The sequence below is a fragment of the Rattus rattus genome, chromosome 13, assembly GCF_011064425.1.
Source record: "Rattus rattus isolate New Zealand chromosome 13, Rrattus_CSIRO_v1, whole genome shotgun sequence".
NCBI lineage: Eukaryota > Metazoa > Chordata > Mammalia > Rodentia > Muridae > Rattus > Rattus rattus.
This window is the reverse complement of record NC_046166.1, coordinates 72,308,903-72,335,685: the sequence shown is the minus strand read 5'-3', so window position 1 is coordinate 72,335,685 and position 26,783 is coordinate 72,308,903. Positions and strand designations below refer to the sequence as shown.

Sequence of the window (26,783 nt, the reverse complement as noted above, 5' to 3'; positions counted from 1 at the left end):
TGTGAGTCTGGTGATGTGATTTCACCTCACAGAGGCCCCTTAACCACATCAGCAGCTACCAGCCCACTCACAGGACCCCAGTGCTTAACATTACCTTAATAGTGATGTAGTTTTTTAGGGATTTGGACATCTTCTCTTCTTTGCCTTTCACATGCAAATGACCTGAAACAAAAAGAAAAGCATCCCCTCTGGTGATGACAGGAAGCATCCCTCTGAGGTGGGTGACAGGAAGCATCCCCTCTGAGGTGGGTGACAGGAAGCATCCATCCCCTCTGTGGTGGTGACAGGAAGCATCCCTCTGAGGTGGGTGACAGGAAGCATCCCCTCTGAGGTGGGTGACAGGAAGCATCCCCTCTGAGTTGGGTGACAGGAAGCATCCCCTCTGAGGTGGCAAAGGGATCCTCTGACAGTTACAGCCTCTTCCAGGCCCTGAGCCCTGAGCCCACCGTAGCTGGGGCTGACCATCCTGAGTTGGGGAGACCCATGCACAGATAACAGGACACCAGAAGGGAGTTGGGCTTCTCTATTTATAGCGCTAAACCTAGACACAGCTGGGCCTGTAGAGCCACAGGCTTGTCCTCCCCCCAGGACACAGGACAGTAACCCACACCTGCAGGAACCTGCACCTGCAGTGTGTGCTGTGTGCAGCCTTCCAGGACAGTACTGTGGGGGTGCAAAACAGGCCCACGTGGCCCTCACGCACGACACCTGCTCATCCTACCCTACCCTATCCTGGCACGCTGATGTAACTGGCTAGTCGCCTATCTAGCTGTGAGTTTGGGGTATGGCTGTCAGTTTTTCTGCCTCAGATGTCTTTCCAGGTTCTCCACAGTTGTATGTCATTTCCTCACAGGAACATGAAATGCAGAAGAAAACCAAACTCGTGCAGGGAACTTCTAATGTGAGATGTGTCTCCACAAAGATGGTCTCCAGAGGAGGGTCTTGCTGTTCCAGACAGATTTTCCCTCTTTCCAAATATACCTTCATTCAGAGGGTGCTGCGAGGTTGACTCTACTGAGAACTGAATAAAATAGCTTTCTCCAAACAACAGTAACCGTGAGCCTCCTCTAACTGTGTGTGGCATCAGACATGGTATTGACAGTATCTGGAGGATGAAATGCACCGGAAGTCAAGAAGACGTGTCCCATGCTGTGGACGCCATGTTTGGTACTCCATAACCCTACTGCCGCCGAACATTCATGCTGTCTCTGCCTCGCCTACCCGAACCATCATTTGAAAGGGCAGTGCTGACCCCGTGACCTTCAGCAGACTCAACACGCGCCTTTTCCTGCTGACCACTGTGAAGTCTGACACCACAAGCTCAGTCGGGCTCATTCCCACTTCTGACCTGCTTCTGGGGACCACAGCCACTGCCAACCCACTGGGTCCTTGGTTGTTGGGAGTGTTGGAGGGCGTTGGTTTCTTGAGACAAGGTCTCTCTATTCTATAGGTTATGCTATAGGTTGGTCTCAAACTCACAGAGATCTGCCTGCCTCTGTTCCTTCCCCAGTGCTGGCCCTGAAAGCTCCCCTCCCCCGCAGCTAGCTACTTTCCTAGAACTAGAAGGCGTTATGCTACTCCGAGGGAGAAGAGTTATTAGTGGCATCTCCCGGCAGTGAACTCGGCACAGTGCCACACTGACCCACCAGGCAAGGTATGATCACTGCAGCAGTGGTGGCACCGGGCTATGGTAACCTGTGGCAACACTTTATGAGAATATCTCTTACATTCAAAGGCACTGGAACTTTTACTGGCCCTCACAGCCAAGTTGGTAATATACCTTGAGGTCACTGAAGACAGATGATAGCCTACTGCGTGCTCAGCCCGTTGGCTTAACATGCCTTTAACATGTCAAAACCAAACTAACTTGCGTTGGATTTCTCACGTAACCAACTTTTACAACCTAAGCTAATGCTTTAATAATTTAATGCTTTAATAAGCATTAAGTGAGCATGGCCCTGACACAGGACGAAATGCACACATGATACATGTATGCTACAATAATCGCTTGCTTAAAAGAGCAGGCAGGTCACAGGGGACCTGTTCAACAAATAACCACTGTTCGTGTTGAAAGCAGCACACAGATAAAACGCTGTGATGGGGTGTTTGTCGTACCAAGTGCTCCTGGGTCAGCTGGGGTTGGCTGGGGTAAATAACTCACTCCCTTGCAAATCTGGCAAAAGATGTCTCTAACACATGCCTCACTCCTCCGTGCGATTCAATAAATTCAGAGGTAAGTTCTTTGGTGGACACACAAGACTCAGAAATCCTAACCAGACATCAGGTATAGACACATGATAGACAGGCTGGCCGGAAACCACCAACTAGGGACAGGCAGATGGAGATCACAGGGACAGCAGTAGAGGATTCAAACCTGCACCTTTTCTCAGTCAGATGAATCCAAGGGGAAATGCTGAGCTTTCTTTCTTTACTGTAACAACAAAGCATTTGGTACCTCCGAGATGCTCTTTAATTCATTTAACCAGCGTAGTAGCCAGCCACCTTCTGACTGGATCTGAGGCTGCTGCACAGAAGGGAATTTGTGCCTGGTGCTGTAAATCTGGTCAAAAGCCCATGGCTCGGGAGTGACAGGCTCTAGCTGGGCGCCTACTACTGTGGTTTTGCTGAACAACCCTGTATAAACTGCCTTCTAAATATTTATACACACGGGTCAGCGCTGCTCTCAGCTCTGGCCAAAGAAGTCCCTTTCTGCAGTGGGCAGCAGTCAGCACAGACTCAGGCAAAGTGCTGAGGATAAATGTTTGTCTGTCCTAAATCTAGTCCCTCAAGCCTCAAGGAGCCTCTCAGAGAAAAAGACTAGAAAGAGACTAAGAGGCAGAGACAGCAGAGGGGCTGCAAAATGTCTTCTGGACAGCGGTGGCTGTTGCTCTCACAAGCTTTGCAGCCATGGCTACCAACACAAGAGGAACCCCACGTGACAGGCTGGAGCGCTGTATGATCAGTCAGGTCAAGATACATTGTATTCACATGTGAGACTAGCAAAGAAGAAAGAAAAGATACTCTACAGAAACCCAAGCAGTGATTTCAGTCAGACTCATCTCCAGCCCTCCCTGCAGAGCTATGGACTCCAAAGGCAGAGTAGACAGAACCAGAGAAGACGTTTGCCTCAAGTCAGGCTCACCCGAATGTAGGAAGTAATTTCCCCACTGCTGGCACTGGTGGAAGACTTCACTCTGTGCGATTTCATTTTCATGATGTGGGAAAGCCAAGTCTATGCCGCCGGTGTGGATGTCCAGTTGGCTTCCGAACACCTCGCTGCAGGGCAGAGTGCAAGCACGTGTGAGCAGCCTTGACAAGAAGGTCCACACCGCACACACTCACTCCCGACAGCCCTCCTCACGCCATAAAATGTTTCTGCTCAGCTGCATATGGATCTACGGGCAGGCAGGCAGGGAGGGAGCGGCAACCGACTGTTGGAGCTGTCAGAACCTTAGGGAAGCAAGGGTTGCCTGAGTACCGCCCCTACAACCCTCCCAGCTAGAAGAGGGGCTATTCCTGAGACAGTGGAGATTCTGCACTCGGGAGCGGCGAGCTGGCCACAGCATGGGCACGTACATGTTCTCAAGCGGCTTTTCACAGGTGCCACTTACATGCTCTGAGGCTTGTAAGGTACCCATGAGGTACCTGCTGTTGTATGATAGCAGGAGGCTACACTAAGCAGGAAGGCTGGGTGCACCCTGGGCTGGGCAGGGCATTCCTCCTCATGGCTCCAGTAGCCCCCTCAGGCCTCCTGACTGTTCTCTCCCTCAGTCAGGCCACCCTGTCATACCCGTCTTGAACATTTGCAGCCTAGAAACTGCTGGGGTTTACCTGGCCATGGCAGAACACTCGATGTGCCATCCGGGCCGGCCGTCTCCCCACGGTGAGGCCCAGAACACCTCCTGGGGTTTGGCTCCCTTCCACAGGGCAAAGTCTCTGCTGTGCCTCTTGTCAGAGTCAACTGCTGGCGACAGAGCAAGGTTGCTGAGTAAGGAACCACAGTGCAGCTCTCTCCGCGCACACCCCAGCCATGACCATGGCCTGTCCCTGCTATGTATCTTCCTTCTCACAAATCTCATGCCTCCTCCTACTGTGCTCCACTCCTAACCAGTGGGCCAGCAGGACTGATGCCGCCATGCCAACAGGCAGGGCAGAGCTGGAGTATCCACAGAGCCTTCGAACACCGGGGCACTTGATGACAGGGACCAGTGCCTGGCCAGTTCTGTTCAGCCACATTAGAGGGACAGAGTCCCTACGTGACATTTTCCACAATGACGACAGTCCTCCAGAGGGCAAAGGTGACATCAGGATAGAGGATAGAAGCCAAGAGAGCAAAGAGTGAGCAGAGATGTGTCAGTCCTCCAGGGGTGGACCCGAAAAGGTTCAGCAAGTCCCTCAGACAAACTCCACCCCTCTTAAATGCCACAGTCATACTCAACTCACTGTTTTGTGGCTGTCATGGATTTGCTGTCCCTATTTACACACATCAACAAATGAGGTCACTGGGTCAGTCTGGACCTCTGCACAGACGGAGCACAGTACAAGGTGAAGCCCATTGGGAATTGCAGGCTAGCAATGGACTGACATAGGCACAAAAGGCCCAGGGTAACACGGGGTTTGCAGCAGGTTGATGTGGGACAAAGTTGGCAGGAACAGGCAGGAGTTGGCCAGGGCAGCAGAGAGAGAAAGAGAGTCATTCCAAGAAAGAGATCAGTCTGGGCACAGGTGACATACAAAAGCAACTGACCAAGCAGTGGTGTTCTAGCAAGCTGGCTGCCCCAGGTGGGGCCACCTATGTCCCCAAATCTCCAGTTTGACCCAGGGCTGGCTCCACTGAACACCCTGACTACCCCTCCCCTGAACATCCCAACTACCTCCAGAACACCCTGATCACCCTGACTACCCCTGAATACTTTGACTACCCCTGAATACTTTGACTACCCCTGAACACCCTGACGATCCCCCCGAATACCCTGACTGCCTGCAAGGCTGATGCAGGCTTGGGTGGAGCCCTGGGCATCTCTAGACGATGGAGTTTTCAGTACACACCGGTTCAGATGTGGTCATGATCTAGATCTTGTGAAACAACTGCGCTTCAAAGAAAAAGGTAAAGTCCCTGGCACCAGGCAGGCAGGGTGCCTCACAAACAAGGCACTGACTTCACTGACAACACACTGTGAGGAGAAAGTGGTCTGTGGGCTCCAGGATACACTGCAGACAAGGGTTATGTCCAGCCAAAATGACCTCAAAGGAAAATGGTAGACTACTGCTACTGTAGGGCCCAGAGAGCACAAGGAATGTCTCCAAGCAGAGGATCTTTCCCATACATAGCTGGAAACAAATCCAAACCAGACAACTGGCAGGGTGAAAGCCAAGGCTGCCAATGTCATCACATGCATGTGTGCGTGCACATGAGTGCACACACAAACACACACTGTACACACTCACACTATACACACTCACACACATTGTATACACTCACACACATTGTATACACTCACACTGTATACATTCAACATACACACACACTGTACATACACATATACACTGTATACACTCACACACTGTACACACACACCGTATACACTCACACACACACTGTACACATATACATTCATACACATACACATACACTGTATACACTCACACATACTGTACATACACACCGTACACACTCACACACATTGTAAATACACATACATACTGTATACATTCACATACACTGTATACATTCACACACTACACACACACTGTACACACTCACACACACTGTATACGCTCATTCATACACATATACATACACACACACACAGAGGGAATCGATCTAAATGACATAAGAAGGCAGGGGTGCACACAAAGGAGCCTTCTAACCATGCAGACGACTGGACCAGCAGGGGACGGTGGCCATCTGTCAAGCTCAGTGCCCATCATGACTGTCATCTGAACAGAAGGGTTCACCAAACCCTGAGTGGCAGCGTTCATGATCAGAGCCTTGGCGACAGCCCACTTTACTGTAACACGTGCATGGTTACGTTCTCAGTCCGCTGAGAGGGGTGGAGAAGAGAGGCTGGAAGGGGCTCAGAGCCTGCTCTGTTCATTTCCCTCTGGAGAAATCGCAGAGCCTCCAGAATGTGAAGGGCACACACTCCACAACTGAAAGGGGCCCCCAGCCACATCAGAGAGAAAGTGACATGGAGCAGGGGCCCCGGTGACAGAAGAACAATTCAAGAGTTAGTAGGGAGCACCTTCCTATGGAAGAAAGCAGGAAGCCTGCATTTAACCAGGGCCTAATGGTTCCTAAGACTATGGCCAACTTCGAGCAGAACAGACCTTTCTTCTCTTTGTGTGTATGGGTGTTTGCCTGCATGGGCTGAGGGACTAGGAGTTAGACTCCTTGATCAGCAGTCAGATAGGGAGAGAGGCCATGACTCAGTAATGATGATGGTTCGCACCCTCCAGACCTGAGACAAAAGCATCACAGCTTAGAACGAAGATCTTGTAAGCTTTTGTCTCCCACCAGCAGGCCCTCTGCTGATGGACTTGTTCAATAAGCTCAGGGCTGCATCAGGACGTGTTACACAACAGGTATGCACTAATCCTCCATCCCATCTTTCTTCAAACCGACACACTCTAAATCAGGAAAGGAGACAAAACCCCTGCCCTCAAGGAGAAGCTGGGCTTTGGCTTGCTCTCTGTGAATCTGCAGTAAGTGTGTTTCCTCACTGCTAATCAAGGCCTTTCTCTTCCTGCTCAGTCTGTGATTGAGAATTTCCCAACTGTCACTGGTCACACAAGATTCCCCTTGCCTTTTAATCCTCTCACTGGCAGAGAACAAGAATCCGATTCCCCAGAGGCCAGAAGAGGGTGTCAGATCTCCCAGGCCTGGGATTACAGATGGTTATAAGTCCCCGTGTGGGTGTTGGGAATGACCTCAGGGTCCTCTGGAAGGGCAGTCAAGTTCTTTCAACCACTGAGCCATCTCTCCAGCCCTTCCCTTACAACTCCACCGTTCCCACGGAAACTGTACCACGAAATAACCGAGTAACAGCCTGTCTATGTAAAGCACTCCAGGAGGCAAACAAGAAACTGACAGAGCTAGAACACCACTGTCACAGAAACCCTCTGTGCAGCCAAGAATGTATGCTAGGATGGCTAACGGAACATAAAGAGAGGACGACGTGAGGCCACCTGCGTCTTTTGGTGATGAACGTGTTACCCACATCTGCAGATACTCAGAATTGTGCTAAGCCTGTACGTTAAATGACCAACCTGTATGAATCACACGTGGCATGGAGGGAAAGCCATGAAACACAGTCAGCAAATCCCAGTAAGCCAACGGGCTGGGGATTGAAAAGGAACGAGAGGGGAGACGTGGGGGAGGGATACAAGAGGAATGTTCTAGAGGACTGGCAACACAAAGCATCCAGAGACAACCTCAGTCAGGCACTTGGGACGTGGGTGGGGGGAGAGCACAGTCAGAGGAAAGGGTTGCTACCAAGGGGTCAGGGCCGGGCAGGGCTGATGCAAACGCATAATGCAAGCACCCCAGTGCCAGGGCCCTGTCACTGGGTGACCACAGGACCTCAACCTAGGAGAAGTCACCCGCAGGGCCCCCTTCTCCATCCTTCCTATTGAGTTACTGCTACAATTCAAACTTTGAAGAGAAAAGCCTTGCTTTAATGACAAATCCGAGCTTTGGAGCCAGAAGGGCTCAGTGCCTTTGTTTCGTTAAACACTAATCCCCAATTTCAAACCTTTACTCACACTGTGCTTTTGAATAAGGCACTTCCAACCGTGAGAGCTGGGTGGGGGTGGGCGAGTGGGGGCAGGGTGGAGGGGGCACCTGTCACTCATTGCTGGGGATGCAATGGGAGACACATTGGCAATGCCTCACAGAACCAAGCAGGTTTTCCATGTGACCCAGTCATCACGCTCCTCGGTGTTTAAGCAAGATGCTGAAAACAGTCATACAAAACCCTGCACGCGGATGCTAGAGGCAGCCTGATTCCTAACTGCCCAAACATGGATGCAGTCGAAATGGACTTCAGTAAGTGGCTGGACTAACAAACTCCAGCACACAGACAGTAGGCACACAGATGAGACAGCATCCATTACTCGGTGAGAGCCAAGCTACTGGAACAGGCAAAAATCTAAAAGCTTGAAAGGACATTACTGCCAGGGAACACAGTGGTCATGCCTCTAACCCCAGTCCTCAGGAGGCGGACCTAGACCTCCTCAAGATCAAAGCCACCTCGGGCTACATAGTATCAAGCAAGACTGTCTCCAAAAAGCAAGCCACAAAAGCCTATTACTAGCAGAAAGAAGCAGACCTGGAAAGGCCTGTGGCTGAATGTCTACAATTTTGCAACATTCTGGAGAAACAAAGTTCTGGAGAGTGAAAAGGTCACTCTGGTTGAGGTAGCAGCAGAGACAGGAGAAGAACTGGGCACAGATGGTCTGGAAGCTGGAAACCACTGCACATGACTGGGCCATGGGGACAAGACATGAGGTGTTTATCGGAATGTACAGACCATCCACACCAAGGGGCGCGCTAACATGAACTGCATACCAGGGTGATGCAGCACATTGGCCTGACGTTAGACTGCTCTGGGGCAGGGGGTGGGAGGGAGGTGATGGGGCTGAGCAGGAAGAGGTCAATAGGAATTCTATGCCTTCCCTCTGCTGGGCTATGAACCCCAAGTGGCACTGAAAACACAAAACCTGTGGAAATAAAGTCAAAAGCTGGGCCTAGAGGCACACACCTGCAGGCCCAGTGCTTGGGGGTGAAAATCAGGAACCAAAGGTCCAGGATGTCCTCTGCTGTACAGCAAGATCCAGGTTAGCCTTGGCTACACGAGACTCTTCCCCACGACCAACTACAACTCAACAAAACTAGCTTGATTCTGCCAGAACTCGTAACTCTCCCAAAGCCCTCTTCCTGAAAGGCAACTGAAGCCTGTCTCAAACCACTGCTCATAGGTGTGGAGATCCCAGAACGCTTTGTTGGGGAGGGGGCACAACAGAAGCTACTGAGTAACAGTTAACATATAAGTTCTGAGAGCCAAATAAACAAGGCTATTAAAAATTAGATTAAGCCAGATATGGTGGCACACGCCTTTATTCCTGGGCACTTGGTTGGTCTCACTCGGTGAGTTCTGAGGGCAGTCCATTCTACATAGCAAGTTCCAGGATGGCCAGGCCTACATAGTGAAACCCTGTCTCAAAAATAAATGATGAGAGTTGGGCGAAGCCTGTAAATTAATTACCAATTAAGACGCACATGACATAGAGGGGAAACCATGTATCACAGCCAGAGAAGTCTCACTGAGCAAACAGGGACCAGAAATGGTTCTTCAGAAGAATGGCAGAAGGCAACATGGGGGAGGAATACAGGAAAAATGTTTATGGGGAGATTTGGGGATACAAAGTAGCCAGGTCATGAATTATTTCAGTGACTTAAAGGCACCTGCAGCCCTGCCCAGGATCTTCAATGGTTTAACTTTAGTCCTACATGTTTATGATTTCTTCTTCATAAAAATGACTTTGACCAACAAATTTTAAAACACAAATAGCAGAGGAAAAGACTGACTTATGTTGGGAACGTAGTGCATAACAGCAAGCAATAGAAGACATGTGTACAAGTCCCATGCAAAGAAAATTCACAAGGAAGAGAGAGCAAACAGCATGGCTGGGGCAGAGCAGGACAGAGAGAGGCACAGGACGCTGAGCTTGCATTCAAACTGTCTTCTGCAAGTCTCATCTATTGTTCATGGAAACGGATTAACCCCACAGCAGGGTTAACGACCCCAAGGGAGTCCATGTCCGCCCAGCTCCAGATCTAACTCTCAGAAGCCCACACCCGGAGGCTGAAGCCCTCGGGGACACACATCAGCACCCACCTGGCTCTGCAGTCGCACTGGGAACCGTGTTGACCAGCTTGCCGTACTTGTCCCCTCGCGCTCGCAGATCGAAGTAGACGCTGCCTGTTTGACAGAGACAGATATGAGTTGAGTGCTTCCCAGTCCATCCAAGGCAGCACATCGAGAAGTCTAAGGGTAACGGGCAGTTACAGCTCAGCACAGAAGATGATGCTTGGCCACCATCGGCCAGAACTGAGAAGCACAGTGCTGCTTCATTAGTATTACCTGGGAACAACATGAGCAGGTCAGCGGTGAGAGCACACGAGTGTGAGCCTCTCTGCAAAAGCTTCCACAAGTCCATAGGGAAGGAGGGAGGGAGGAATAAAAAGCCTTAAAGGGATATGTCTATAACCCCAGAAAAACAAGTTCAAGGCCACCCTGAGCTACACAGAGACCCCCACTATTACAACAAAACAGTAGGTTACACAGAGAAACCCTGCCGTGAAAAATCAAAACCAAACCAAACAACGAGAACCACAAACCCCACACTCGGCTCTTCAACTTTCCTTCCATGCTAATTTAAAGACTCGATCCTTGGGGCTGGAGAGATGGCTCCGGCAATAAAGTGCCAAGCGCCTGCTAAGTGAGCACGGGGACTTGAGTTGAACTCTCTAGCACCCACATAAAAAGTCAGGCATGGGGAGTGTATGCCAGTAACCCCGGCCCAAGGCTGGGTGGAGACAAGCAGATCCATGAAGTGCACTGGGTAGCCAGCCTAGCTCAATCAATGGGCTTCAGGTTCTCTGAGATCCTGTCTCAAAACCAATGTCCAGTGGAAGATACTCAACATCTACCCCAGGCTTCTGTCCAAATGCACATGCACACGCATGCACGTGCACGCATGTACATGCAACACACACACACACACGCACATACAACATACACAGCACTATACACAACAGACACATGCACATACACACATGAATGCACATGTAACACACACAGCACTATATACAACACACACACGCACATACAACATACAGCACTATACACAACACACACACACACACACACACACACACACACGCACACACAAAGACGCTAATCTTACCCAACACTGCCTGCACACTGCGTGTGCTCCTGAGATGTTCTCCTAAGACGCCTATGACCATCCGCCTCTTCTGAGTGAAAGAGCCTCCACCTGGACAGCCTCGGACGCGGGTGAGCTTCCAGAGGCAGGAGATAAGGAAGCCGGGAGAGCTACAGCACTAACTTCTTCCATACCCAACCTGCCACAGAGCTCCCTCCTGGGACAGCAGTGCTCCCGGCTGGTGTGCGCTGACAGAGCCATGCATCTCGAACATGCTCCCTGCAGCCCTCTGAAGACCATCATCCATGACCGTCGCTAGAAACTGTGCACAGGTCTTTCTCCTCCCACCCCTCTTTATCAGCCTGTCTGCTCACTGATTCATACCTGTGCTATCCTTCTGGGGAACACCGACTGGCGCTCTGTGCTTGGCAGACACAAGCATTTCCAAGTGCCTGTGCTACAGTCAAGGCTTTCGGGGGGACAGCAGTCTCTGCGTGGAGGGGAGAAGGTTGGGTGGCTTAGAAAACACAGCCAGCTTGCCAAGTAGCATCTTGGCCTGCCCCTTAGGGACCTGGTCATACAGAGTCCACTGCTGAACTAGACCCCTACCCTCTCACCTGGACCACCTAGCCCAAGATGCAGGCAGAGTGGAGATGGGAGAGGCTAGGGCCGGGCGAGCTCCCTCCTACGTGCACACACTGGGAATGCTCGGGAAGAAGCTGCCGGGCGCACAGGCAACATCCTTCCCTTGCCTTGCTGAGGTTACCAATTTGCTGAATAGACGGTTTTCACCAATAGTTCAAAGATCACGCTGCCGCTAAGCCCCGTGGAACTGTCACAAAGCCCAAGCCACTGCAGTCTGAGTGAACGCTGTGACTTAAATTTACAGCAACATGTGCGGCTGCAACCCAAGGCCGAGTATCACTAGCACGTGCCTATAATCCCAGCAGAGGCAGGAGAAGGAAGGCGAAGGAAGGCAAAGGAAGGCAAAGGAAGGCAGGTGGATCTCTGTGAGTTCCAGGCCAGCAAGAACGACACACTCAGTGAGAGGCTTTTTGAAGAAAGGATGGATGGACAGACAGGTGGATGCATGTGTGCACGTGCAGACAGAATTCACTCCTGGAGAACACCTTGTATTCTCTGAAGCAGAAGCCCATGGTGTCTTTCTACCCCACAACAATTACCCTGCACTGGAATAAGCTGGAACAGTACCTCCATTTTATCAAATGGTTTCTTTGGGGACAAATTCCAAGTATGCCAAAGTAGACAACATAGAAACTGCAGTTCCCCTGTATGCAGGCCGTGGCACATCACCCCTACTGTGAGATGGGACTCTAGGGGACGTGTGCCCAGGGATGAGGACCTGGCTCCATACTTGGCCCTTTGCCTGTGACAAGCACCTCAACTCCTTTGTACCGGCAGGTTAGTGTGTGTCACGGGGACAGCCAAGCATAAACTGCCAAGACACAGGGAAACAAGACGTAAGGCAAAAAAGCAGAGCGGGAAGAGGGGGTCATGCTAACAACGCTGTAGGACTCAAGTGTCTGAGTCACAAGGAAAGAGCAGGAACTCAGGGTTAGAGGGTCTCAAGAGCCACAACCACTAACAAGCGTCTTGACTCCGTTATGTGGACAGACACGGTCGTGCAGAGCAGGGAGCCCCCAGGAAGGACCTAAGTCAGATTTCAGGACAGCACTGGAGCACCATCTACTAGGAGACTCATGCTGCAGTGATGAGGGGTGGCTAACTCTGTTCTGTGACAAACACGATGTGGTGGTTTGAATAAAAATGGGCCCCAGAGGCTTATAGGGAGTGGCTCTACTGGGGGGCGTGGCCTTGTTGGAGGAGGTGTGTCACTGGGGGTGGGCTTTGAGGTTTCAGAAGCTGGAGCCAGGCCCAGTGGCTCTCTCTCTTCCTGCTGCCTGCTGATCTCAGCTCTCTCTCTACCACATGTGTCCCTGCACGCTGCCATGCTTCCCACCACGATGAGAACGGACTGAACCTCTGAACTGTAAGCCCGCCCTGATCAAATGTTGTTCTTTGTAAGAGTTGCCTTGGTTGTGGTGTCTGTTCACGGCAATGAAGCCCTAGGTAAGACACAGGCGTGCTAGGAGATGGACAGCCCGGACAAAGGGACAGTCCCCAGGGGCCCTGCCCTGGCCCCAGCTGTTCTGAAAACTCTTCAACAGAGATAGCAAGGTGGCTCAGTGGTAAGAGTGCTTGCTGCGAAAGCAGGGGACCTGTGTTCAAATACCAAGCATCCAGATGTGGCTCTACACACCCGTATCCCCAGTGCTTGGGATAAAGAGAGGCATATCCTAAGAGCTCACCAGGCAGCCAGCCAGCCAGCCAGCCAGCCAGCCAGCCAGCCAGCCAGCCAGCCTAGCTGAAAAGGTAAGTTTAGCCTTAGCGAGAGACCCTCTCAAGAAGTAGGGTGGAGTTACCATGGTGTGGTTCAAGCACAGGTCCCTGCTCTATAACCGGGGTCTAATGATCTACTCTGCTGCCTGGGTCTGGATGAACAAATGCTGGGTGGGCTCCTAAGGGACACGCTCAGTCATGGCATGGGACTTTGAGTGGCATCCCTGCTAAGCTGGTTCTGCAGAGTGATGCCTCAATGCCAGGACTAAAATGCTGCCGCTTCCCTGACGAAAGGAACCCTACCAGCTGTGGACCACATGTGCCCTCAGCGCATGCATGGGAGCAAGGACACTGTCACCCTTGCTTTCCCACATATTACACTTGGGAAGGGAGTGGGAAGCCATCCAGGAGTCTGTCTCAAGAACTGTTTTCTGGAGGGAGGGAGAGTCGGGTGAGGAGCTCCCAGATGGCTGGTGCAATGGCCACACGGCAGGCAACCTGGTGGCCATGCCTCTTGTGTGCAGGAGGTGAGGCAGTATCCTCCATAGTTCTCCCAGCATAACGACTACCAACCAGGGCAGGCGACCAGCTTGAAATGGAGGAACTGCTTAAAACCAAGTAAAGTCGTCTGCGAGGTGTGCTTAGCCTTACGTCAGCCTCACACAAGCTAGAGCTAGCCGGATGGAGGGGGCCTCCGTAAGACCCAGCTGTGGGCAGTTTCTTAATCAGTGATTGGTGGGGGAGAGCCCAGCCCACTGTGGGTGGGGCCATCCCTGGGCTGGTGGCCCTGGGTGCTCAGCAGTCTGAGCAAGCCAGGGGAGCAAGCCAGTAAGCAGCACCCCTCCATGGCCTCTGCATCAGCGCTTGCCCTGTGTGAGTCCCTGTCCTGACTTCCTTCAACAATGAACAGTGACATGGAAGTGTAAGCTGAATAAACCCTTCCCTCCCCGGCTTGCTTTGTGGTCGTGGTGTTTCACCTCAGCAATAGAAACCCTCACTAAGACACCTTGTATCTGGTTAAGTGGCTCTGCAGACTCTGAAGACTCTGCATAGAGAGAGACTTCTGCTTCTAACTGCTTGGCTGAGTAGGCTGAATAAACATGCGTTGCTTCCATAACATTTAACATACTACATTACACACGAGCACACACATACGCACACACATGCACGCACATGCACACATACACACACACATACACACATACATGCACGCACATGCACATAAAACGGGGTAGAGGGTGATAGAGGATGACACCTGACTCCTCCTCTGACCTCCCAATGCATGTGTGTATATAGGTACAGGCCCCTGCACGCACACACGCACACACGCACGCACGCACGCATGCACGCACAACCCTGAGATACATAATTTAAAAAGATAAAACAAAATCTGGAAAAAAAAAATGGACTCAAGAGACTGGAGAGATCAGTGGTTGGGAGTGCTTCTGCTCTTGCAGAGGACCCACGGATAGTTCCTGATACCCACGTCGGGCAGCTCCCAATCGCTGGCTGACTCCCTCCGGGAGCACACATCAGCACACACATACGCATAAGTGAAAGTGAAAATTTAAAAGAACGAACTGCTGGGTTGGGGATTTAGCTCAGTGGTAGAGCGCTAGCCTAGAGCGCAAGGCCCTGGGTTCTGTCCCCAGCTCTGAAAAAAAAAAAAAAAAAAAAAAAGAATGAACTGGACCAGTGTTGCAGACTCAGCCCCAAGCCCACACCCACACAGCCAGCAAAGTGTCTGCCTCAGCCTAGGCACACCCTGCGTCTCACAGCTCCGCCATCGTCCCCAAAGATTAGCTTTAACTTTCATGCTACCTGTGGCTGTCGCGTAAGCATGGCCGTGGGCAATGATGCCTTCGATGAAAGAGATGATCTGAGGGATGTTCTCGGTGACTCTCAAGTACACGGTTGGCGGCAGGACCTGGGAGGAAGCAGAGATGTGGGCACCATGGGTGATTCCCGAGCTCGGGATCCATGCACAGTCTAAGCAGGACAGGGCGGCAGCCATCCTAAGTCATGACTGCCGTGATGCCCCAGTGATCCAATGGCTTTTCCTGCGTGGTTTCCCTTCCAGCTCCCAACAGACAAGGCCACTGGGGGGGGGAATAAGGAGCCAGACAGTTAGACCTCGGTGCCAGGAATGTGCCTGGCTCTGATAGGAATGTAAGATAAATCAGGGCGTTCTGGCAAGGATACAGACAAACTTATTCACACAGGCTCCATCAGGCCCAAGCATCCCCTCATCCTGCTGCCCCCGGACCAGCTTCCTCCACTAAGCCCATCACAGGGTCCACTCTGCAGACCTAGATCTGTTCCCTTTCATCAGTCTTGACGCCAGCCGGGCACCAGCAACCCACTGTTCTGGATCATGTGGGTCACCTACCACTGACCCCTTACACACGCACAGCTTACCTTCAGGGCTGCCATGTCTTGTTTAAATTCTTCCTCAAAAAGGCTGGCAAGAGAAGCGGGCGACACGTTCATCTGCACAAGGTCAGACAAGGACATCAGCACGTCTGGAAGACCCACAGGCCCATCATGGCAGACCAGGGTCACCGCTGCAGACAAGATGGTGGCCACGTGCCCCACTGGGGCTCAGTTTTAGGTGTTAAGTCTACCCTACAGCTTAGTAGTCAAAAAGGGCGTATGGGCCCTGCCCTCTAGGTACAGAGAAAAGCGGGTGAGTAACAGCACCATTTCTACCACACGAAAAATCAACCCTCGTCCCCCACGCGCAGCACGCATCGACTCCAAAGGACAAGCGATGAGTTTCCATCTCACCTTAACCACAGCAGAGGAAATGGTTTTAAAAAAAAAAAAAAAAAAAAGCCTGGAGAAGTACTTGAAAAGTAACAGGGGCCAGCGGTAATCAGTAACGGTGCAGAAGTCCTTGGACTGGAACTCTCTGGAGCTCCTGAGGCTGCAGGAGGTTGCCACAGTAGGACATCTGGACACACTGGCCTTCAGTGCTGGGATGTGGGTCTCTAAGCAGGGGACAGACATTCTGGCCCAGAAGCAAAGTTCCTGTAAATTATCCCAGACCGCATTGGGGAGGGGCAGGTGAGGCTCCACCCCAGCTGAGGAGCTACTGGGCCCAGGGCTTCTTGAGTAGGGGAAGTCATTTTCCCACAGGGCTGTGGCATGCTCATCAGGGCGCATTATCTAAGTCAATGTTTTTATAAAAACAAACAAGAACATCAAAGGGGAAGACACATGAGTGAGTATGTATGTATGCATGTATGTATGTATGTGTGTATGTGTGTGTATGTATGTATGTGTGTATGTGTGTGTATGTATGTATGTGTGTGTGTGTATGTATGTGTGTGTATGTATGTATGTGTGTGTATGTATGTATGTATGTATGTGTGTATGTATGTATGTGTGTGTATGTATGTATGTATGTATGTGTGTGTATGTATGTATGTGTGTGTATGTATGTATGTGTGTATGTATGTGTGTGTATGTATGTATGTGTGTATGTGTGTATGTATGTATGTGTGTGTATGTATGTGTGTGTGTTTTTGTGTGTGTGTGTGTGTTTGTGTGTGTGTGTGTGTGTGTGTGTGTGTGTGTGTGTGTGTGTGTGTGTGTGTGTGTGTGTGTGTGTGTGTGTGTGTGTGTGTGTGTGTGTGTGTGTGTGTGTGTGTGTGTGTGTGTGTGTGTGTGTGTGTGTGTGTGTGTGTGTGTATGTGTGTGTGTATGTGTGTGTATGTGTGTTTATATGTATGTGTGTATGTGTGTATGTATGTATGTTTGTATGTATGTGTGTATGTATGTGTGTGTATATGTATGTATGTATGTAGTATGTATGTGTGTATGTATGTTTGTATAAAATTGTCAAAGATAGTTTATTTTTAAATTAAAAGAAGTAGGTGCTAAATATTGGTAAATGCCTTTAATCTCAGCACTGGGAGGCAAAGGCAGGCAGATCTCTGAGTTCAAGGCTAGCCTGGTCTACATAGTAAGTTCCACCTCAACCAAGGCAACATAACAAAACTCTGTTTCAAACAAACAAACAAATAAAAAGCAGTCTTCATGCGTGCCTTGTACAAGAATTCACAATCTACCTACACTTAGCAAGCATTTATGCAGCACCTACTGTGTGCTGGGCCTGCCTGAAGCACACCCAGCTACTTTGTGAAACGTGTACCCTTTTCATGAGAGAAGAAATTTCTGCTCTGGAGCATCAAGAATCTCTCTCGGGCTGCAGAGACGGCACAGCGGTTAAGAGCACTGGCTGCTCTTCCAGAGGTCCTGAGTTCAAATACCAGCAACCACATGGTGGCTCACAACCATCTGTAATGGGATCCGATGCCTTCTTCTGGTGTGTCTGAAGACAGTGACAGTGTACTCACATGCATTAAGTAAATAGATACCCATTACAAAGGATCTCTCTCAAGGTTCTCCATGGCACTGGTGGAGCCTGGTGGCTAACGACGGACAGGGTTCTAATGTAGTCAGCTTGTAGAAGCCACACCGCTGAGACTGATGCTGAGTAAGTACTGGGAGCTTCCTGCCACCTCTTTTGCTTCTTTCCAACTCTGTGGCCCCAGGCCTATCAGGAGCCACAATGGCCAGCCTGTGGTTTACCCCACAGCCCCTTAGACTGCTGGGAAGTCGCAGTGCCCAGGTGAGATACACAAGCATCACAGAGAGAGTCCCCCGCCCCCCTGCAGTCACACTCCCTCTGTAGGGCACAACATATGCTCTCCAAGTCTGCTCTGATCTTTACTCCTTCTAATTATGAGTAAGCGGGAGCACACCCCACATGTCCAGATGCACCAAAGCCCCTTCTATGGTCTCTTCTCCTCCTGATTTGTAGAAAGTACATTTACGCGCTGTGGGACTTACATATCTCCATCTATTTTTGCACATATCTGTATTTATCTCTGTTCAGTTTCATTTTTATTTTTATCTTGATAGCTTTCATCTTTCATTAGTTCTCTTAAGTTTTTTTTGGTTTTTTTTTTTTCAAAACAGGGCTTCTCTTGTAGTCTTGGCTGTCCTGGAACTTGCTCTGTAGACCAGGTTGGCCTCAGATCCGCCTGCTTCTGCCTCCCAAGTGCTGGGATTAAAGGTGTGCACTGCTACCACCGTGCCTTTTTTTTTTTTTCCAACTTTAAATTTTTTGTGTCTGGAGGTTTGCCTGTGTGCATGTCTGTGTAGTAGCACATGCGTGCAATGCCCATGGAGGCCAGAAGAGGGCGTCAGGTCACCTGGAACTGAGTTACAGATGGTGGAACTGCACCGTGGGTGCTGTGGTCAAAGCATGGCCCTCTGGAGGACCGCCAGGGCTCTGAGTCACGAGCTATCTCTCCAGCTTCTCCTTTCCGGTGTTTAACCATATGGTCATTCACAGCACTGAAAACTTGGCTTACGTTTCCCAGTCTTTCCTATTTCTCAGTCTTTCTACACAAATGGATCTGCACTCTCACACATACTGAGAGACATCTATGGCCTCGCCCTTCTTATCTCTAATCTCTGATCTGCCTTAAACTGGCTGTGTGCAAGGTATCCAACTTGGGTTTATATTTTCTCCAGATGGCTACCCGACTGTCAACACTGTTTACTGAGTGATCCACCTCCCCCAACCCCAGTGATTTGAAATGCCATCTTTTATCATAAAACAAACCCTGTGAATTACTTTGTGTATCTCTGGACTCTCATGTGCCACCATCTGGTCATTCATGCTCTGTACAACAGTGCCTGACTGCAGCAGGCTTTCTCTGACAGAGGGCAGAATGGGCTGCAGAAATGGGAGGTAGACAGGGAGAGGGGGAAGGAGGGAGGGACAAAGGACCCTCTAGGGAGTAGGGCACAGACACCTTAATTCCCAAGCCTTGGGATAATGCATACAACCTATTATACATCAGTCCTGTGCATGCGTGCACACGCGCACACAAACACACATACACGCATCGTGGCATGCGACTTCTACTGGGGAGACAGAAGGAAACAGAGAAAGTTCATGGTAAGCCAGTGAGTTTACTGAGACTCCTAGCAGGAGCATGCATGACTCCCCAAGCAACTGTGGAATCCCCTGCATAGGTTACTATCCAGAAGCACCAACAAAGAATCCTGCTCCAGTCAACAATCTCAGGGTGAGAGACCTGAGGATCTCATGAGATGCGAGGGCCTCCCTTCTCCCAGGAGGGAATGATCTTGCGAGGGTCTCGTGCTAAAGTGATCCTAGCTGCCCTTGTTCACAATAGTAATGGCTAAGTCCAGAGAAAGCAAATACACACACACACACACACACACACACACACACACACACACACACATTTATATACACATACATGTGTTTATATCATACACACACACATACATTTATATACACATGTGTTTATATCATATACACACATATAAACAGAAAGTTACTGATAGGTGGTGGTGGCGCCGCACGTCTTTGATCTCAGCGCTTGGGAGGCAGAGGCAGGTGGATCTCTGTGACTTTTAGGCCAATCTGGCTTATAGCATGAGTTCCAGGATTACACACACAAAACCAGATCAAAACAAAACAAAAGGGGTTGGGGATTTAGCTCAGTGGTAGAGCGCTTGCCTAGGAAGCGCAAGGCCCTGGGTTCGGTCCCCAGCTCCGGAAAAAAAAAAAAAAAGAACCAAGGGAAAACAAAACAAAAACAAAAACAATAAAACCACACACAAAGAAGAAGAGGAGAAGAAGAAGGGGCAGGGGTACTAGAGAGGTGGTCAGAGGTTAAGAGCATTGACTGCTCTTCCAGAGGTCCTGAGTTCAAATCCCAGCAACCACATGGTGGCTCACAACCATCTGCAATGGGATCTGATGCCCTCTTCTGGTGTGTCTGAAGACAGCTACAGTGTGCTCACATACATAAAATAAATAAATCTTAAAAAAAGAAGAGGGTGAGGAGGAGAAGAAGAAGTAGGAAAAGGTGAAGGAAGGAGAAGATGAAGAAGAAAAGGATGAAAGGAGAGAAGGGAAAGGAGGAGAAAGAGGAGGAGGAGGAAGAGAATTCTAACTAAGGCTACAACATGGTGGATCTTGAGATCATCATGGGCAGTGTTCCCAGAGGCTGCAGCCCAGCCTGTTACCCGGTAGGTGTTCTTCACAAAGGCCAGGGCATGAGCTAGCAGCTGCCCACTGTGGAGCTGGACACAGAATAAGACTCATGAGGTGTTCCTATACTCCTGGGAGGCCTGTTCCCACTGAGGTCAGCTTCCCTTCTGACCTCCACCAGATTCAAGCAGAGAAACTCAAAGCCAGATGTGTGCAAAGGCACCCAGGATGCAGAGGCTGGTGGGACTGTAGGCCAGCCTGGTCTACATAACCAGCATTCTGTCAGTCTCCAAAAAAAAAAAAAAAAAAAAGGAAAGAGTGTGGGAGGTGTTAATATCCCTCAGGCTACAGAGACACAAAGGACTGGGTGTTTCACAGTAACCCTCAGTTGTGGAAAAAGAGAGGAATATTCTGCAGAGCAGTGGGTGTGGTGGTTCACACCTCTAATCCCAGCACTTTGGAGGTAGAGGCCGAAGGGTGAAGGTTAGAGTTCAAGGTCATCTTTAGCTACATAGGGAGTTAGAAACCATGTTGGGCTATATGAAACCTTGCCAAAAATAAAATTAAAACAAAACAAAAAAAAAAAAAAAAAAAAAACACAACACAAGCTGGGTGGTGGTGGCACAGGACTTTAATCCCAGCACTTCAGAGGAGGCAGAGGCAAACAGACCTCTAAGTTGAAGGCCAACCTGGTCTACAGAGTGAGTTCCAGGACACCCAGGGCTACACAGAGAAACCCTGTCTCAAGAAACTTAAACCAAACCAAACAAACAAAAACCCCACAAACATTTCAGAAAATACTTCCTCACTGAAAAGGCAAGTCATGAAAGGCAAGGTCAAATTGCCCCAGAAAGCCCTCTGGTGAGGGTGCATTCAGGATGCAATGCCCATTCACCGGAAGAACCCAGAGAGCCCCTGACCTCATGCTTGCTACCTGGGCTAACTAACACCTCCTCCACCAAGTCTTCAGAGCACGCTGGTATGGGGCCCAGACTGAGGAGGCACCCGTGCTTCCTGCTGTAGGGCCTCAGAGAAGCTATTCACACAACACCATAAGAAGGGCCTGCCTGCATAGGGGTGAAGTCAGATGCCTGGGGCTGTGGGCCCACTCCAAGGCCCACACCATTTGAAGGTTCTGGCCCACCACACATGTTCTTGTACAAATGGGGGGCAAATAACTCAAAGTGAAGGCCCTGATACCCTGAGACAGTCAATGAAATGTCAGAGAAGGCATGAGGCGAGGATGCAGAGCCTGACAGGTGGGGTTGGGAGAGGGTGGGGAGTGTATGTATGAGGTAACCAGCCTCTAGGGAGGAGCCAGGGGGCTGGAACTGTGTCACTGATGCCCACCTCCTGGCCAGGAAGGACACAGGTGGTCATGCTAGCGAATGTCCTTGGGTCTAGAAGGTTCGCAATGGAGTAGTCAGGGAGGAGTGTCATAGTTGGCACAAGCCTATTCACAGATGATGTGAGTGGTGGGGGTAACTCGGGAATCTTCGTACGGTTAATACAAACGACCTTATTTCAAAACGGCTTGAAAATCCCAAAGCAGAACGTGTGTGGATACACACAGGTCTTCTGCAGAGGTCATGGTTTCCATGCGTTCTATTGGGATATCCGTGTCTGTGTCTGTATGTCCTTCTTGTGATTTTTCGTTGGCTAATATTATTGATTATTATTGATTACTGTTGTTGTTGTTCTGATTTGTTCTTTTGTCCTATTCTTGTTTGATATTCTGTTTTATTTTTAGATACCTGTTTGTTTTCTAATGAGAGAAAGGATGTGGATTTGAGTGGGTGAGGTGAGGAGAATGTGAGAGGAGCTGGGGAGGGAAGACCATAATCAGAATATACTATATGGAAAAAACTATTTTGAAATTTAAAAAAAAAATTAAAAATAAATAAACAGGAGTACAAACTCTGCCTGCCTGGCACACATATGCACCTCCTAGTGGTCAAGAAACACACTGCACCACTCCCGAGGCCAGGCCGACCTGGGCTATAGAGGCCAACCTGGGGTACAGAGTAAGACCTTGTCTCTAACAGCAAAACAAAAGAAACATGGAAATGAGGCATCAGAGCATAAGCACAAGGGTGTCCAAGGTCAAAGTCAGGGTGTCTTGGTAGAGCTGGAGTGAGGTGCTCACCACAGGGAGGGATGGGGACCTGGGTCAGAGGACAGTGAACACCACCAGAGGGGATGTTTCTCCACACCACCATTGACTTAACTTCCTGACTGGGAAAAGGGTATAACCTGCCACTGTCTCTGGGACACATAAGGGTCACGAGTACTAGGAAAACATGAAGTAGACTCTGCAGGGGATGGCCGCTCAACTTGCCAGTCAATGTGAGGCCTTTGTGCTTACCTCGTTAGCTCTCTTGATTATTTTATCATCCACATCGGTAATGCTCATTGCCATAACAACATTGCATCCAAACACGCTGGTCAGGATCCTTCGGATGATGTCAAATCTGACATATGAGCTGAAAGGAAAACACTGCTGGATTGTCTTCAACACACGCGATCAACGTGTTAATTTACTTACTCTATTTTTGGCTTCTCAAGACAAGGTTTCTCTGTGTATCTGTGCAGCCCTGGCTGTCCCAGAACTCACTCTGTAGACTAGACTGGCCTCAAACTCAGAGATCTACCTGCCTCTGCCTCCCCAGTGCTGGGATTAAAGGCACATGCCATCACCACCACCGGGCCACAATTTTATTTTTAACCCATTTTTTTTGTTCTTGTTTTTTGTTTATTTTTCCATACAGGGTTCCCCTGTGTAGCCCTGGCTGTCCTGGAACCAAGCTGGCCTCAAACTCAGAGAGACCAGCCTTTCTCTGTCTTTCTCAACTACTGGGATTAAAGGCATGCACCACCACTGCCCAGCTTTTAAAAATTATGTTATTTTTGATTAACTTGTTTTATTTCGGTGCTGGAGAGATGGCTCAGGGGTTAAGAGGACTGGCTGCTCTTCCAGAGGTCCTGAGTTCAATTCCCAGCAACCACATGGTGGCTCACAGCCATCTGTAATTGGATCCAAAGCCCTTTTCTGGTGTCAGTGACAGTGTGTTCATTTACATAAAATAAATAAATGTTTTTAAAAAACTTGTTTTATTTCATGTACGTATGTTTTGCCTGTGTGTATGTACATGTACCATGTGTGTATTTGATGGTTGTGAGCCATCATGTGGGTGATGGGAGGAATTTAGGTCCTCTACAAACAAGTACTCTTAAGCATTAAGTCATCTCTCCAGCCCCCAATAGTAGTTTATTACTACTGCTACTACTACTACCACTACTACCACCACCACTACTACTACAGTAATAGTACTATATTACTACTATTGCTACTACTGTGTGGGTGGTATGCATGCTGTGTATATATATGTGTGTGTGTGTGTGTACACACTAGAGGACAGATGTGCAGAATGCATGTTGAGGTCAGAGGACAGTTTGTGGGACTCAGTTCTCTCCTTTCACCAAAGTGAATCTTAGGGATCAAACTCAAGTCATCAGGCTGGTTCAAGAGGCACATTTACCCAGCAGGCCATCTCTCTGGCCATGTCACTATTCTTGAAAAGAAATGTGTTACAATGTAACACGCTACTATGTAACTTCCAAACTGTGCGCTACAGTAGATGCTTGGTTCATGGGGAACTAATCCAAGTACTTTTTCACAAGCTGGTCCCACCTAAAAGGGCCTTGTGAAAAGAAACAAAAGCAACCACATCAGTTTTGGGGAACAGTATTGCTGTTCTTAAGATTACAGCTGTTGAATGAGAACATCTAATTCGCAAAGGGGTCACTCGCTATTCCTCCACAGCAACTCCCTGCGTGCGTGTCCAGACCTGAGCAATGGGTATGCAACTCTGAACTGCTATAAAGACCAAAGAGACTAACATTCCGGCGTCTCACAATTCCCACAATGCAGCCATCACTCAGTTCACTTAACAGCTTATAAAATAAGCTAACAGTTTACTCTTTGCATAATAAATAACCCTCTGACTTTGTCAAAGGTTCAAATCTAGGAAACTCACCAAGCATGGCCAAGGTGCGCATGGTCGTACACAGTCGGTCCACAGCTATACCTGGGAACATATTAAGATCTATGTGTGAGATCTGCAAGAAAGAGCCCTAAGCCTTCCTTAACAACCTTCACTGACGCCCTCGGGACCACATGTCAGGCTTTCAGGACTGACTGGCCTCGGAGCGCCCTCCGGCCCCGCCCTGTCCCGCCCCTCCCCTCCCCTCCCCTCCGGACGCACGCACCAAGAGACTGCGTCCGAGCGGCCCACGATCAGCGGCTCCTTCTTGCCCGTGAGGCTGTTATGCACCTGCACACCGGTGTCCTGGCCTTGTGGCCGTTGCCATGCCCGCCCGCGCCGCCCGAGAACAAGCGCGGTCCGGAGCAGCGGAGCGCCCGGCCCAGGCCGGAGCGCCCTCAGCATATTGGGGACAGATCCAGCGAACAGGCGGAAGGCAAAATCCTGCAGGCCGGGCCACGCCCATGAAGGCCAAGCCCCGCCCGACGAGCCAGAAGCCACGCCCGTGCCTCACGGGGCTCCGCCCAGTCCCGGAAGTGGCTTCATTGCCTGGAATCTGGAAGTGTTTAGGCTTTTGGGCAAGGTGGCAGTGGAGGAGAGGAAGAGAGGCCTGAACCCCCGGGCCCATCCCCTTTTTAGCACAGATCTCGCCACTTTTCCTTATGGGTAAACTGGTCATGGTGTACATCTTTGTGTCTGCTGCTTGGACCTGGTGTGCCCCGCAATACAGTTTTGTACCCAGGCGAGCACATGATATGTGTTTCTCAGCACACCACTCCAACACACTACGCACCACAGCTGCGGTCATTACGTCCTCAGCAAACACCTCAATATGTGTGCCTTAACACACTGTACCCCACCATACATACAGCATGTCTGCAAATACGTACCTTGCCACAATCAGTACAGGTAGATCAACACTACATACCAAACTGCCTGTCTGCAGCACAGTACACATAGTATTTGCATACTCCATACAGTCCTATGGGCTTAGAATGAAAGAACCACACCAGGAAATGACCCTTTCCTCAAGAATATGTAGCTGGAAGTGTCTGCTGGAGGGATGGCTGCCCTTGCAGAGGACCCAGGTTTGAGCATCCATGAGCTTGTAATTCTTGTTCCGAGAGGGTTCAAGGCTTCTTGTGGACACAGCCGGCACTGCGTGCATGTGGGCCCCAGACACGTGCAGGCAAAAATACCCCTACACATAAGAATAAATCCTTTAAAAATTTTTAGAGTCAAGAGTGGTATCCATCTGTACTTGAAGATTTGGGGAGATACAGAAGCATCAGTGAGTTCTAGACCAGCCTCAGCTACATGAGACCCTGCTATAAAAACGAATAAAGATGAAAAGGATATCATTCGTGTCTTGAGAACTGTTCTGAGTTACGTTCAAATGATCGCCACAAAGGTATCCCTATTGGTGGTTTACAAAAGTGAAGACTCCTTTGCTTGTCCAGTCAGGGCCCTACGACACTGCGCATGCTCAGTCCTTTGGTCTTTCGGTCTTCACCTTTTTTGATGTTCTCTTGTAAGGCAATGATTAGGCAGACATGTTGCTCCTAGAACACTTCTTTCCTGAAGATTCTGTACTCTAACTGCCTGCCGGAAGCTAGATTTCCGGGTAATACAGACCGTGTTCTATACATTGTGGTAGTCAAATTCATGGTCTCCAGATGTCCCAAGCTCTCTGGGAATATTCTTCTTCCTCACAGCTACCTGCCTTCGCGGCATTTTGCCATGGCGAATGTGTGCACAGTTATTTGTCTCACTTCTACAGTAATGTGAAATTCTCTTTCTGTGCCCCACCTCAGTTGTTGAGCTATGGTTTCACTCTGTAGCCCAGGCTGTCTCTAGCCTGCCTGCCTTTAAACCCCTTCCGCCTCAGCCTCCCCCAATGTGGGGACTACAAGTGCAGGCTTCTCCCACTCCTTCAATATGTAACTGTAAACTCTTTTGAAATCCTTGCCATACCCTGCAAATTCAGCAAAGAGCTTGGCCTGAGAAAGTCACTCAAAAACTTCCTGTGCAGGCGGTGAAATCCCGGATAGAGAAAGCTTTGGATCCGATATGAGGTGGGCCTGTCTAAAACACAGATCCCACAGGCCGGAACGCAGAAGCCCAGGGAAGGGCCAGAGCAGACGGTTTAAAAACAGCTCTAGGGAGTCTGGGAGCCAAACCTTCCATGGTTTTGAATGGCTGGCATGTTTGGCTTGGCCACAGGAGATCACGATTTCAGAGCCAACAATGGCGCTTTCTGTCTGCTGCAAAGCAGACTCTCAGGTGTTCCACCTCAACTGGAGTCTGCTCCTCGTTAAGCCTTCTGAGAGTCGTTCAGATGTTTGTGGGATGTGTGTGATGGTTCACACCTGTGATCCTGGAAC

General features: G+C 49.8%; 1 protein-coding gene across 2 annotated transcripts in view; it reads right to left on the bottom strand.

The window, feature by feature from the left end:
- Cars2 (cysteinyl-tRNA synthetase 2, mitochondrial) overlaps positions 1-24,863 on the bottom strand; it is a 36,544-nt gene extending 11,681 nt beyond the window's left edge. The window contains exons 1-9 of one of the 2 annotated variants that reach the window (XM_032918504.1): positions 24,626-24,863; positions 24,394-24,444; positions 22,722-22,839; positions 15,730-15,801; positions 15,133-15,238; positions 9,900-9,983; positions 3,832-3,964; positions 3,143-3,276; positions 95-162 (exon numbers count right to left, since the gene is read on the bottom strand). In XM_032918504.1, the coding sequence (XP_032774395.1) occupies positions 95-162; positions 3,143-3,276; positions 3,832-3,964; positions 9,900-9,983; positions 15,133-15,238; positions 15,730-15,801; positions 22,722-22,839; positions 24,394-24,444; positions 24,626-24,804 (945 nt within the window). In that variant the 5' untranslated portion in view covers positions 24,805-24,863. The remainder of the gene's footprint in view (positions 1-94; positions 163-3,142; positions 3,277-3,831; positions 3,965-9,899; positions 9,984-15,132; positions 15,239-15,729; positions 15,802-22,721; positions 22,840-24,393; positions 24,445-24,625) is intronic. The other variant, XM_032918505.1, reaches the window with a different exon arrangement.
- Positions 24,864-26,783: the final 1,920 nt, after the last annotated feature.